General features: G+C 42.6%; 2 protein-coding genes across 3 annotated transcripts in view; both read right to left on the reverse strand.

The window, feature by feature from the left end:
* Positions 1-3,001, reverse strand: part of RPL7L1 (ribosomal protein L7-like 1) — a 4,938-nt gene extending 1,937 nt beyond the window's left edge. Inside the window, exons 1-4 of one of the 2 annotated variants that reach the window (XM_012640921.1) lie at positions 2,925-2,959; positions 2,204-2,312; positions 1,104-1,267; positions 9-105 (exon numbers count right to left, since the gene is read on the reverse strand). In XM_012640921.1, the coding sequence (XP_012496375.1) occupies positions 9-105; positions 1,104-1,267; positions 2,204-2,312; positions 2,925-2,938 (384 nt within the window). In that variant the 5' untranslated portion in view covers positions 2,939-2,959. Of the gene's footprint in view, positions 1-8; positions 106-1,103; positions 1,268-2,203; positions 2,313-2,924 lie in introns of both variants that reach the window. The other variant, XM_012640920.1, reaches the window with a different exon arrangement.
* Positions 3,002-9,746: 6,745 nt separating this feature from the next.
* Positions 9,747-15,216, reverse strand: part of GLTSCR1L (GLTSCR1-like) — a 58,055-nt gene continuing 52,585 nt past the window's right edge. The window contains exon 10 of the mRNA XM_012640797.1: positions 9,747-13,608. Coding sequence (XP_012496251.1) covers positions 12,824-13,608 — 785 coding nt within the window. The 3' untranslated portion in view covers positions 9,747-12,823. The remainder of the gene's footprint in view (positions 13,609-15,216) is intronic.

Raw genomic sequence — 15,216 nt, forward strand, 5'->3', positions numbered from 1 at the left:
AATTTTAGGCTCTGCGGGGTGACTCTAACAAAGACACCACTAAAAATTTTCTTTAGGCGAAGTCTTGCGATGGTCTTTTGCACCAGTGAACTCACTCCATTAATCCTGAAATGAACGGTAACGGAAGTCAGTCCCTCAACTTATGTTAAATCTAGCAAGCACAAAATGTGTGTCACCACGCTGGGTATCCACAGAGTAAGACACAGACTATACTTTAAAGAGGTCAGTTTAGTGAGAGGCAGTTACATAAACAGATCATTTCGTGATGTGGAGCAATGCCTAGAATGTTATGGGAACACAGAGATGGTCCCTGAATTTTTGTTGTGTCGGGGGTGGGAGGATATGTAGGGCTACGCATGTCCCACTAAGGAAGCTGGACTTGCTTCTATGGGCAGTAAAAGCTACTCGTGATTTTAAGTAAAAGAGCCATGATCAGATTTCTTCCTGACAATCACCAAGCGCAGTGCATAGGACAGATCTCAGAATGTGACACCATAGGCAGAGAAATCTAGTTAGGAAACTAATGCAATAGGTCCAGCAAAAAGATTACAGGTAGTGGCTGGAGGAGTAGAGGACAGAGCTTGTATTTAAAAGCCACAGGTTTCTGGTTTGGGTAAGGGAAACAGCAAGAGGCAGAGTTGTCTGTGAGGGTGGGGACAACTAAAGGAAAATACCACCAAATGTGGACAAATGTTTCCCCTGCACTGAATACACCTCATCCACGTGGCCTTGTTTTCAGTTCCTAGAAAGGCACTTCTCCCCCACTTTAGGACTTTAGCATATATGTCTGGAAAACCCTTTCCCTACACTGGTGAACTCCTTTCATGTCTTTTAGGTTTCAGATTGAAGCTCCTGCTTTAGAGAGGGTGTCCTCACACAATGGCCACCCTCATCTCCTCCCCACTTTACCCTCATAGCACCTATTTGCAAGTCTATCCTAACCTTGCAGACAAAATTATGTTTGTTGCGCTCAACCCCGAATTCCCACCACAACTTGTGTTAGTGGCTTAGGGCCTACTATCTCATCCCCCTAAACAGAGAGCTAAAGCTGAACCAACATTTTGCCCCAGCCTCATGGAACCCGAAAGACACCAGTTCCTTACCTTTGGATGCGTACAACAAAGGCCAAGGAATGTTGATCCGGCAATTCCAAGGCATGAGGTTTCACTTCTAGTCGTCTGAGACGCACCCTGTCGCGTTGCTGCCGCCAGGAATCAGGTAGAAACGATTCCAGTCGCTTAAACCTGGGCCCTTTTGCTTTCCTCTGCTATAGAGAAGACAGACCATTATCACCATTTTCTACCTCCACTCGTTTTTACTTCCAGAACAGTAATTCACGAGTGACTATTGATAGAACTTATTTCCCTGTGTTCAGCAAAGGGGAGAAAACGAGCATATTCTATTTCAATGTAAGGGAAAAGTGAGAAACCCAACCAAAAGTAAAGTTGAGAAAATTTGGGAATAACTCATAAAAGTCTCTAAATAAACAAAAAATCAGTTTTCACGCTGTTAATTCATGTCCACCAATAAGCGTTTATGGAACCTAACACTGTGCTAGGTACTATAAAGTACAAAAAAAGCATGAGTTTGTTTGTTTCCTGTCACCAAAATATTTACATTATTTTTCTCCAAAGAAATTTAGCAGAAAACAAAAATTGTTCGGCGCACTTTTTTAAAAGTCTGCTTTCTGCCAGGTTTAGTCTCTCAAATCACTCAACATGAACCGAGAAGGTAGTCTCCACCCTACTTTTCCTTAACAAACTCTACTCCAGCATTTTGCCTGCAAAAGGTGTTAGACAGATAAATATTTGCTAAATGAAGACAAAAATCACGTATAGTTAATCATCCTCATCCGTGGATTCGGCCAACCTTGGACGGAAAATATTCGGGGCTGAGAGGGGATACAGTAAAAAAAGAACAATACAAAACAAATTTAAAAAATACATAGCATTTAGATTGTGTTAGATATTGTAAGTAAGCTAAAGATCATTTAAAGTATACAGGAGGAGTATAGGTTATATGTAAGTACTGTACCACTTTATACGAAGGATTTGAACACCCTCAGATTGTGGTATCCGTGGGGGTCCTGGTATATCAAACCAACCGGCAAGGGGCTCATTGATACCAAATCTAGTTCGATACATGCTGGATACAATTCACCAAATACACATCTAATTCCTTCCTTTTGGATCCCCACCATTACCTCTTTCTTTGCCAAAAGAGCCTGCTTTGCCTGGGTGGCTTTGAGGGCTTGGTAAGCCTTCCTCTTTTTCAGGAGATTTTCGGGAACCAAAGGGATCTTTTTCCTTTCCCTGATACAGCAAACAGATCAGCGACAGTATTTAGGAAACGAACATTCAATGGATTTCCAAACCAATTCAATACCCTGAGCTTTAGGTAATATTACTATCTTCAAATTCTTGAGGACTGAGATTCTTCTGAAACCTGTGGTTTCTGACTCGTCCTCGAAATGGATCTTTAATATTCGCCTGTCCTCAAAGCCTCAGAAAGTTACGAACCCCTCAGCCACTGGGCTCGAATACGTTAATAGAGCTTTTCCTGTCACCGCCGTTCATGGGCACCGGTAGCGACGACTGTCTAGTAAAACCTCGTGGGGTTCGGGCGGCTGCAAACCCAGCTACAGGAAGAATACTTAAGTTAGGCTGTGTGAACCCAGCCTCCGGTCCTCCAGCCCGCTGCCAGAAGGCAATTTTCGAGATTATCCAAACTTGATCGCGGTCCCCTCTACCCCCGCCCCCAGCCCTACGGCTTCTCACTCCCTACCCTCTGTAATCTGGACCCTTTTCTTTTCTTTTCCTACAGTGCACAAGTATCCTTATTTTCTGCCACCGAGGCATAAACACTGTGGATGGCAGCGGATATTCAAGACCCCACTCCAGAAACTCAAAGACCCACACACTCACTCTTGCTCCGCCATCTTTCTAGTGTTGCAGCTACTGATCATGCGCACTCGCACCACACGGGGACGAGAGGAATCGTTTTGTTTACTTGACCATAGAGGCGTCCGTTCTAGCTCACGTTGGAGGACCCAGACAACCAGAGCCTACTTAGCAGCGGCGAACCGCTTGGGGTCTTGCTAACCCTGATTTTTGCCACAAGTTGCACAAAGCTTCCTTCGCACGCCTTCCAAACTTTTCAGAGCCTATGTCATTTTCAAAATCCAGCCCTTTTCCTTTAAGCTACTTTCTCATCACGCTGGTATCTTCGTTGTGAACAATGGAACGCTTCCCACAATGCCCCTACGGCTTCCGTTGTAGCATTGGCGCCGCACTTCCGGCGCGCGCTTTGCTGCGCGACTGCCGAAACTTGGGGACAGTCTTTTCACTCGTTGGGGAGACCTGGAAGCTATGGCTTTGGCTCTTATGTGTGAGTGGAGGTGTTTGTGGACGACTTAGAGTGGTAAAGAAGGTGGCTTCGATTCCGTCTGCTTGGCTCTGTCAGTGAGTCCTTTGAGCAAGTTTTTTAACCCCTCCATACCTCGGTTTCCTTACCCATAAAATGGATGTATAGTAATAATGCACCTAATTAACAGCCTTACGAGGACTGTAGGAGAGTCCCTGTATAAAGCGCTTAGCACGGTGCCCGATAGTAAGCAGTCAACACTGGTTATCATTACTGCTGGGCTGGAAACCAGAAATGCATTCTTGCCATCTCAGAACCTTCCCTTGGTGCCCTCACGGCCTGGGATATGCTTCTTTCACTCCCAGTCTGCATAAAATCCTGAAAAACAACTCAAGTCCTGTCATCTCTGGAAACTTCCAGAGTAGCGCTTCTCAAACATTAATATGAGTAGGAGTCACCTGAGGATCTCATTAAAATACAGATTTTTATTCAGAAGGCGCGGGGGGAGGGTGTGTGATGTTTTTGATATTATGCATTTTTTTTTTTTTGAGACAGAGTCTCACTGTGTTGCCCGGGCTAGAGTGCTGTGGCGTCATCCTAGCTCACAGCAACCTCAAACTCCTGGGCTCAAGCGATCCTCCTGCCTCAGCCTCCTGAGTAGCTGGGACTACATGCATGCGCCACCATGCCCGGCTAATTTTTTCTATATATTTTTAGCTGTCCGATTAATTTCTTTCTATTTTTGGTAGAGACGGAGTCTCCCTCTTGCTCAGGCTGGTCTCGAACTCCTGAGCTCAAACAATCTGCCCGGCGCCTCGGCCTCCCAGAGTGCTAGGATTACAGGCATGAGCCATTGCGCCCGGCCGATATTACGCATTTTTAACAGGCTTCAGAGTGATGCTGGTGCTGCTGGTCTGTAGGCTGCACTTTGACTAGCAAGACTCTAGTCTCTTTCCTTTCACTGAATTCTTTCAGCACATTATTATATTTTAAATATTTCTTCCCCTTTATGTTAATACTAGGAAGACAGGGACCATGCTTGCCTTGTTCATCACTAATCCTAAGGGTCATAGGATCAGTGACCTTTAGGATCAATGATCTAAGGGTCAGCGGCTGAAGGCATCATATTGTTATGTGCTATATAACTAGTCCAACAAGAAAGACAGTGCCATGGACAGAGCTCACTACCTGATAAATAAATGTCAGTGTAACAGAGTAGTCACCCCTCCTCCCATAGATATGTAAGGGTAATATTGACAGTGGGGAATATGTAACAGAAGGAATGGCCTGAAAAAATTGGCAAAAATATTTTCTGTCTCTTTAAAACATCCCCCACTCTTTTTGGAGAATGAAAAGCTGCATCCCTGCTGCAGGCTGCTGGTCACGAGGGGCAGAGGAATGTTCTTTGTGCTACTGGAGATGGGTCAATGGAACTGTCTGGGTAGAGGTCCCAGGTGTAGGTCCTGTTTTTGGGAGAAATGGGACAGAGATGGGACGACCGGAATCGTCAACTGTAGTTGAACAGCAATTGCCTGAAGCTGAATGGCCTCCCTTTAAACAGCTCTGTATTTCTGCTTATTAGGAGGATGATGGCATTTTAGACAGGAGTCTCCATCCTCATTTGCCAGCAAATTAATGAACTCCTCTTTCCTTCTCCTCAAACCACTTGCCCTTGTTCTTCTGATGTGGCCTCGAAGACAAGTGTCAAGCTTTTAGTAACAAAAGGGCAATACAATCTTCAGGGTTACACTCTTAAAGGGAGGCTCATTCTCACTCTTTAAGCATGTCACCATGTGTCATGCTTAAAAAGTCTTTTAATAGTCTTTTAATAGTCTTAAAAATAAGACTATTTTTAAAGAGGCAGAACAGAAGGGTCACCAAAGTGTAAAGCATCTATTAAATAGTAAGCAAAAAACAAAAGTCAATTTTGTGATTTCCCTCGTCAGCAGATAAAAAAGGTAGATTCTGTGGTGCCGACAATATTAAGGGAAGGAGGAATTTTAGGGTTAACAATACTAGGCAAATGTGATTGGAGGCCTGGACTCCAGGAAATGGTTTTCCACTGCCAGCAGGTGGTGCTAGGAGAGTACTTATTCTCAGTGCCAAAGCCATCGCTTGAGAAAAAGATGGAGTCCTCTTCAACCAGTTGTTCACTAACTGAATATGTGGTTACTGAGCATTGAACATGTGCCCTACCACTGGAAAAAATACAAGATTTTTTTCTTAAAAGTAAATTTAATGAATGAGAATGAGGCATTGCCATTTACAGCCTCAAGAATCTTACTCTTTTTAGCCTGTCCTCATGGCTCTGTTTTCCTTCTTGGCCACTTCAGTTATCCATCATTAGGGAATGGTTAAATAAATTATGGAAGTCTGTGCAACTGTATGCACAGTGATATAGGTCTTCAAGTCCTGAAATCTCAGTGGTGAATGTTTTTCATTTTTTGGCCTGCTAACATCCATTCCAATTTTCCTAATAGTATCCCATTCCTCTTGTGAACCGTCTCTTCCTCATTATATACTGTCGACGGTGGCTAGGGGGGATATCAAATCCAAATGCTTTCCTTCCCAATAGTTAAGTTGAAAGGGTCTTTGGAAGATCTTTTCAACTCTAAGAGAGTTAATCTCCCCGTTGGGAGGGGGTATGAGACACTAAACTTGTCTGGGATTTTGAATTTTAAGCAGAGTGATGATGGGAGAAAGTAGGAGATTTGGGGCAAGACTTTTAAGGATTTCCACCTAATAAAAACCCTGTAGAGTTTCCCCGTTCCTGTCTTTCCACACCTGGTGGTTCTTCAATCTTCCCTTCAATCTTTATCCTCCCTATAAAATCCCTTTATGTTGGTTAACCAGAATAAGTTTCTGTTGCTTACAACCAAAGAACTATACTAAAGACTATAATACTATAACACTGCTAAACATTTGGTTATATTTAAAAAAAAAAAAAGCAAGATACAGAATAGGGTGTAAGAGAATGGTCCCAGGTTTTTCTTTTGTTTTTTGGTGATAGATATATTTGTAACAATTTTGGAAGGATATACAAGAAAGTGTTGATGGGGATATTTTGGGGAAATGATAGTAGGGTCTGGAATGGGAGGAAGGAAGACTTCTATTTCATGGTATGCCCTTTGTTTATCACATATGTATTAATTTGAGAAGCAGCTCTGTAGGTAATTAGATTTTTGTGGTTTTAGAAACCACTTGACTATGTTTTTAAGACTCCCTTCAGGACTTACATTTTGTGGTTTGCTAAATTGACTCCAGAATCCCTTTCCTAACATATCCCTGAGTAAGTTATTTCAGTATTGTTTGCACTTCTGGATTATTTGGAATCCTACTCTTTTACTTGAGATAATTGAGCAGTGCCTTCTAAGTAAGCCCAAACCACCACACCCAGCTCAGGCTAAGGGGAGCTCCATCTGCAGTTTTCCATCTGCTCCATTCTCTTTCTTGGATTATGACATTTCTTGCAGTCAGTTTCATTTTGTTTCAAGCTTTCCTTGTTGGATTCTCAGAGAGTGACAAGGGGTTATCAGGAAGCAGACAGGAAACAGATTAGTGTAAGAACAGCAAATGAGCCTGGAGTTGGTGAAAACAGCATTGACAACAGCTTTCGATCTTGACTAAAAACAAGCATAAGAGAACAAAAGTGGGAAGGAAAAGGGAGAGAGCAGGTAAGGGGCAGCAGTGGCATCATCATAGCTCACTGCCACCTCCACCTCCTGGGCTCAAGTGATCCTCCTGCCTCAGCCTCTGGAGTAGCTGGAACTGCTAGGTATGTGCCATCACGCCCCCTGGCGAATGTTTTATTTTTTTGTACAGATGAGGTCTCACTCTTGCCCAGGTTTCTCGCTATTGCCCAGGCTGGCAGCAGCCTTTTGAGGCCCAAGGATAGACAAAGGAAAGCTAGGGTAGGAAGTAGACAGTGTGTAGCAGGTAAGACTAAAAGCAAAACAGAAAAACACAAACCTCTTCTGAATTATTTCAGGGACAATGGAACATAGCTTTTTTTTTTTTTTTTTAACTTTCTATACTTCTTCAGTAACACCTCATTTTATACCCTCAGAAGTAAAGGGCCAGGACAAGTCTTCCAAGTTTATGAGCAAGGACACTGAGGCTGAGAGTAACTTGTATAAAGATATCTGATTACATGTTAGATGAGGTACTAGAACACATTTTACATTTTGCTCATAAAGGTACTTTCTGCCCACCCAGTTGGGCAGACCTTCTTGACCTTCACAGAAGTGATATTTTTCTAAGGAAATTCTTGCTTTTGCAAATGTTTTCAAAGGCCAGACTCCAGCACATACCCAAGAATACAGATTAGGGTTTCTTATAAAGGTTTTTTGTCTGTAGCAATATACATAGGCTATTCATATTACAGAATCCACTTGTTACTACAAATGTGCTCCTACCATTTGTGTATATATCAAACAAGATTTCTCTACATATTCAACATTTTAATTACAAAAATCCTTTATCGTCATTCCTGCAGAAAGTATCATACTTTTTTCTCAAACATAACTCAGGAAACTGTACTAAGAGCCAGGGCATGGAAATATAGACTGCAGCTTTCTGTGCAATTTATAGTGGCAGTCTAGAAGAATTTTAGCACCCCATTTTTTTCTTTCCTGAACTCCAATCAGTTCCCAAATGTATTTTTTTTTTGAGACAGAGTCTCACTCTATTGCCCGGGCTAGAGTGCCGTGGTATCAGCCTAGCTCACAGCAACCTCAAACTCCTGGGCTCAAGCAATCCTCCTGCCTCAGCCTCCCTAGTAGCTGGGACTACAGGCACACACCACCATGCCCCGCTAATGTTTTCTATATATTTTTAGTTGTCCAGCTCATTTCTTTCTATTTTTAGTAGAGACGGGGTCTCGCCCTTGCTCAGGCTGGTCTTGAACTCCTGAGCTCAAACGATCCCCTACCTCGGCCTCCCAGAGTGCCAGGATTACAGGCGTGAGCCACCGTGCCTGGCCCCAAATGTAATGTATGTATGTGCTTTTTCCCCCTCCAGACTGAGCTCCTGGAGAAATTATGCCTCAGTTATCCATATATCCCAATGTCTAACATAGTTTCTGTCACACAATCAACTGCTCAAGTAATGTTGAATGGTTAATGACTGCCATCTTCAGCTGGATACTCAAGAGGTTCTGTGTCTTGGAGAGCACACAAAAGGCTGCAAGCAGAGCAAGACCCTGGACCCAGGGCCTAGCCCTTTGAGGACAGCACAGCTAGGGCCCTGCCTGAGCAATGCTGTTTCAGTGCCCCCAGACTGTAGAGGGTTAAACCCTTACCTTTTCCCCTAGTAATTTACTATTTTCTCTGCATCAGGGAGTACTAGGGCCCCTTTCCTGGAATGTGGCCTCCCATACACAGGGCTGAGGACTTTAACCATCTTAAGAGAAGATGTCTCCTGTTTCCTCTGGGCATGCCCCCAGGGAACACAGGGACCCTGCTCCTAACCTAACCTAGCAGCCAGATGATCTTTTCTTCTAACTCTGCATTCCTAGGACACTCCCATTGCAAATGGCCTGAAGAAGGTCAAAAATGTCACACATTTATCCTTAGCAAGAAGAGAAGCTTGACATCAGGGCAGCACAGTAAATCACATTGATGACATCTACCCACTGATGCAATTATTCTAGCAGTAATTCTAACTTCTGTTAGTTATATGACAATTACTTCCTATTTATATATTGATGATGGCTGAAGCTTTATTTCCTACTGCTGGGCAGGGGGAAGCAATTAAACCATAAAGGAGTACAAATGTGAATTCTAGGCCACAGAGAAAAAATTGTCTCCGGAAAATATATTTTACCTCTGGAAGCTTCCCTAACACATTGGGTAGAGTCATACTTGTGAGGGCAGGAACTCAGAAGGGCCTCATGGGGCTGATTTTATAGATAAGGCTACAGAGGTATTTCTCAATACAAAATTTGGTCAAATATGTGAATCCCAAGAGAAACATGTTAATTCTGGGATAAGTCTTATGTAAAATAGTTTTCTTTACCTATTCTTTAGCTTCCTCCTTGTCCTTGCAGAAACAAAATAAACAATTGAAGACAATTTCCTATAGGGTGAGGTTCACTTATTTAACTTGTCAAATGACCCCCATTTTCCTTCCTTAGTAGGGACCCATGTAACAGGAGTAGGGATGGAGACCAGAAATATACATGACCAAATTTCCTCACTGACCAACTTAGTTTAATTTGTAACTGTTTGGAAAGGCCATTCAATTAAAATCCTGTCCCCTCAGTGGTTAGGCTACTTTTTGGTAATGGTAAATATATTTAAATAGAATTCCCACTGAACACTTACCCTTTTCTTCTGGGAAAAGTAGCCATTCCTATTTGCAAAATCAAGACAATCACAGTTGCACATTTTCCCAAATCTTTGGCTGTATTGCAATGGTTGTTTCAATTTGTAATCTCCAACTAAACATTTCCTAACCATGGATTAACAATATAGTTACTGACTGGTTTCTTTTAACAGTATTTATCCAACATAACAAAATAAACTGCAATTTGTTATACTTTTTTTTTACAAAACATTTTATAAATATTTTTACAAAATGTATACAAAGCAATTTCAAGTGAGACATACTATACAAATGAAGGTATTTAAGCAAATAAAGCCCACACCACACTGACAGCGAGTGACGCGTCCTCTTTAAGTCAAGTCAGTCTGTAAGGCCTCCCTAATCTAACAGAGTCTACTAAATTCTTCAGAGCTAAAATATTTTTTTTCGTAATTGCCAGTTTAAAATTTGCTTTATCTTTAGGCAGTACATAAGGACACAGAAAATCAAATGCTTAATAACAAATTCACACTTTTCCACAACAACAGAAAAAAAAAAGAAAATGATTTTTGTTACTGAATACGAGTAAGTTAAACTTAACTTTGACTAATGAACCTGAACAACTGAATGTTGGCCATCTGAAGCTGATCTCTCTTACCCTTCACCAGAGGGGGCTCGACATGCGAGTTATGACCCATGTGCGTGTAACCTAATCACAGGAGTAAAATACACTTCGTAATCTTTGTCATTATCTAGAATCCTTCCTCCATAAAAAGTAAACTTACATACAAGGACACAAAAATTTACAAGTTTCATTTTGGTAACTTAGGCTCTCCATTTGCTAGACAAGTGTTAGGGCTTAAAAACTCTTTAAGATGGTATGTAGGAAAGTTAGGATTGGGGTAGCAGGGAAGAGAGGTGATAAATGTACATGAAGCTTATCTTGTCTCTTGAGAATTCCACTGATTTGAAGTAATTAATGTAACTCATTAGCAGCCCACATAAAGGCTTCCAGGTATAACATTCCACAATGAGAAGAATTTGATCAGGAGGGATTATTGTTAAGTCTTGCTAGGAATTAGGGGAGCATGAGCCCTAAGAGAAGAAGAGCCTATGAAATCATGGAGTTTAGGGCAGGGTGTTACCCCAGGGCTGCCCAAACAGAAAGTTCCAACTGGCAATACCAACTTATCTTTCTAATATGTTACAATACAGGAAGAATGGGAAATTTGCAACTTGGACATTGGCACAAATAAGGAAAAAATGGTAACCCTAAAATGGCCCAGATTTTCCAATTTCCATTGGCCAGGGTATGGGGTTGGGGTGAAGGTACATTGCTATTATGAAGAAAGACTGTCTTGCAGGGTTTTTGTGTGGTGGCACAGAGGGGCGGGGTGGGGGGGTATAGGTCTTCTGTTCCTATTTTCCAGTGATCAGAAACCTTCCTTTCCATCACAGGCCAATATGGAAAAGAAATGCCCAACATGATGACAATGGAGGTCATCCCCATGCTGGGGGCAGCCAGTAGCAGATCCTGGCAACACTAAAGTGGAGACCAGTGGGTGCACTTCTAAAGCCAGGGAGATAAACAGAATAAATGAGAGAGGGGGCACACAAGAGGAAGAGTGAGTATGCACACACACACTGTAACCAAAATGACCTCTGGATCCAAGTAGCTCAGATTCATGCATACGTGTGCGTGGGAGAAGAATGGGTATACAATACTATCATGTAGCTTTCCCCATGATAGGAGATAAGTGATGGTTACAGTGACATTGAGAATGAAAGTAACAACAGAAATGTGATGAACTGGGGCAGGTATACAAGAAAGGAAAACGGGGAACACTCCCTGAACATATAAATAAATAAAGCAATAAGTCATGTTCACTAATATGAACACGGGCCAAACAAACTGTAACAGGGCATAACCTTTGGCTCTCAAATGGGAATCCCGTGTCTCAGATCTTTTCTTTCAGTGGTGGGCTGGCTGGTTACCTTTGGTTTGTCTGTATTTTGGTAATGACTGCTGCCGGGGTGACTACTGTTCTCAGACAAGAAGCATAAACAAGGCCAAAGTCCCCTTTAAGTTTAAACTGAAAAATTTACAGTATAGTTTTCAAATGAAAGTGCTTTTTTTGACGCTTGGCTATTTGTTGTAGGAGACGGTGCAAAGAGAGGTTAAACAAAACAAAACCCAGCAACAAACAAAAACATACATCATATGTTGACTATATCCAATTATAAAATGCAAAACTCTTGTTTTTTCTCAATAATTAACATATATATGCTTTTACATATATACATATTATACTCCTCATGGCTGTGTCCCGGCCTCCCCTGTACACTGTGCCTCTTAACTAGTTTCCATTTGCCTTTATTTAGCCTGGTGAAATTATTTCAAGTCATGCTGTTGCAACTAAGAACAGAACATTCCCTAGATGAAATTCAACACTGATATGCTGAAAAGCATGAGGTTTTGCTCCTGGAGCATCAGAAAAGCACTTGAATCATCAACAGGGAAGCCCTGCGAATGCCCTACTCATGTGCTGCTGGCTTTTATACCAGGGCTGTGGGGTCCCTGGCAGAGCAGCCAGCAACTTACTGCTCAGAGATGGCTGAGGGGGGAAGAACCATGTGTTCTTCCACCAACAAAACAAACAAACAAACAAACAAAAAATCCAAAATAACAAAGAAACCCATAAAACCAAATTTGGAGATGCAGTGGGGTATTCTTTAAAAATAGCTTCTATCAGTCCTGTTTGATTTTCTTTAATAAGTCTGTTCTTTTCGAATGACTTATGATTGTCAAAATTTTACCCAGGGCCAAGTATACTGTGGTCTCATTGAGTTACAGTGTTTTTTTTTTTTAAATAAAACAAATAAACAAAAAATGACTATAAGCACTTTCATAACACTTGAAATGTGTGGGGCCTATCAGACTGCTTTCTAACAGGATTAATTTTACCTAAGGATCTCCGTGTAACCACGACAAGTATTGCTCTTAAACAGAGAACAGGGTTGAGATTAGAAAGAATAACCTGTGATGAAAGATCAAGCAGGCTGGAGACAGGAGACCGTTTCCACTTGCTTTTGCCAGGAAAGAATGTAACTTGTCTGGGGCGGGTTCTCAGGGCAGGGGTGGGGAGGACTGCTGCTATTAACACTCTAGGATACTATTTACAGCTGCTTCTAAAATGGAGTCAGTTTCTACAACGCCTTCACTGTGGTCAGGGATGAACTTTTCCAGGCAGTTTTCCTGCGAAGCCATTGGAGAAAAGTTGGGGAAATCTAACTCAACAGAGCCGCTAACCGTGGGGTCACTCTGGGGCTGCCGCCCAGCCTTTTTGAGTTCCAAGATGTTCTTAAATGTGGTTTCTAAACTCTTTGTGAGCTGGAGATCTGGCTGGGGCTCGCCGGACCCTTTCATGATGTCTGTGTGTAAAACTTCATTCTTTGGAGAATTCCTCAGAGTTTTGTCCTGGAAGGAATTGTTACACCTCATCTCCAAGTGTGAATCTACTAGGATACTTGAGAGTTTGCCCTCGGTACCATGATCCGGTCTGGACGAGGTTTTCCGGTGCCCTTCAGGGCCGGGAGAGCGCTCACTGGCCTTCGTGGGGTCTCTCTGGCTGGCTTTCTCTTCAGATGTGCTCCGGTATTGAACTAAGCCCACTTTGTCAAATTTCAGTGCTCTGCCAAGGCATTCCGTTTTTTTAGAAATGTTTCCTTCTGCGGAGACCACGATGTGATTAGGCACTAGATGAAATTGGTCATGATTTGTTGGTTCTGTCACGCCTGGTTTGGCTCGGTCCCTGCTTTGGGCCTTGGCTGTCAGATGTAGAGAGCTGGTTGTTTTACTGCCATGCTGGTCATTTCTGCCAAAGCTCTCATGAGCAGCTTTATCAAGTTTGAAGGAACAACAGAAATCAGCCTGAAATCCCTCTGAAAATGGGAACAAAAAGAATATTAATGCGTGAACAAGAGTAAGGGCTATACAACATTCCCTGAGTGGGTCAGGTGCTGAGGGCAAGCCCAGCCCAGCCCAGCCTACTGAGTCAGTTTGTTTCACATAGAGAAGCACGATACAGAGAGGGCTTCCTGTACGAGTAACCAAGGCTGTGCAGCCAGAGCTTCCAGATGGGCAGCTTAAACCTCACTGAAGAGGTAGCTGCTTGATGACAAATGGGAAAACCTAATGGACAAAAACTTCACTTAGTTCTGATCTCTAAGTGTTATTTAAAATTAGTTTTCTGGCTGGGCATGGTAGCTCACAACAGTAATCATAGCACTCTGGGGGGCCGAGGTGGAAGGATCGCTTGAGCTTAGGAGTTTGAGACCAGCCTAAGCAAGAGCAAGACCCTGTTTCTACTAAAAATAGAAAAAATTAGCCGGCTGTGGTGGCGTGCATCTGTAGTCCCAGCTACGTGAGAGGCTGAGGCAGGAGGATTGCCTGAGCCCAGGAATTTGAGGTTGCACTGACCTATGATGATGCCACTGTACTCTAGCCCAGGTGACAGAGGGAGACTGTGTCTCAAAAAAACCAAAAAACCAAAAAACCAAAAATTAGTTTTCTGTTAATGGCTGCCTTGAAATAGTCTGAAAACAGGAATTAGGTGGTAGTATCAGCCTGGTCTCTTTCTTAGAGCAGAGGGCCCTAGAATAGGGATTTGGGGGGCAAGGGGTGGACATAGCTACTTGTCTTTGGGTGATGGCACTTCAATCCCTTTATTTTTCCCAAGCCCCTCCCCTTCAATCCCTTTAGACACGTGTAAAAAACCTGGCCTCACTTTGCCAAGACCACAAAATGAATGGTTAGCATGCATCCAAAATGATATCTGCTTGGAAGGACAGTGAGGTACAGAGGAACCGTGTCTGTGAACGAGCAATGAACTATACCAGGTTTGAAAAGACAGAGGATGAGAAAAGAAATGTCTGTGAGGATTTAGGGCATTGAGGGTACAAACGGAGGAGGCAGACTGCTGTCATACAAGAGCAGAAGAAGTGTTAACTCTGGAAGTAATGGAAGTGAAATAGGACTTTGATGACATCTATGAAACCACAAAGGGTATGTATAGCATGAACATGAATTTGTTCACTAAATCCCAAAATGTGAGATCTTGACTCCAAAAAGATGATTCCATCCAACTACCACTGGCTGTGCAGGCAATATGAGAATGCAGCTTGGTCCCTGTTCATGTGGTGCCCCCGTCTGAGGGGTGTGTGACAAAATAGGAAGGTTTATCCACAAGCCAATTCACTAAAAGGCAATAGGAGATTTCAGGTTCTAAGAAAAAGGGACAGAAAGATATCTTACATTATTCTATCGTTCTCTCTCTCTTTTTTTTAAAGAGATGGGGTGTCTCACTATTTTGCCCAGGCTGGACTTGAACTGCTGGGCTCAGGTGATTCTCCCACCTCAGCCTCTCAAGTAGCTGGGGCTACAGGTGTGCACCACCACACCTGACTCCCTATGTTATTCTCTTCATTTGCAGAAATATTTAAAGATCGTGCTAGGTAGATAGCATTTCTTTTTTTTTTTTTTTTGAGACA

Source organism: Propithecus coquereli, unplaced genomic scaffold, assembly GCF_000956105.1.
Source record: "Propithecus coquereli isolate 6110/MARCELLA unplaced genomic scaffold, Pcoq_1.0 Scaffold158, whole genome shotgun sequence".
Classification (NCBI taxonomy): Eukaryota; Metazoa; Chordata; class Mammalia; order Primates; family Indriidae; genus Propithecus; species Propithecus coquereli.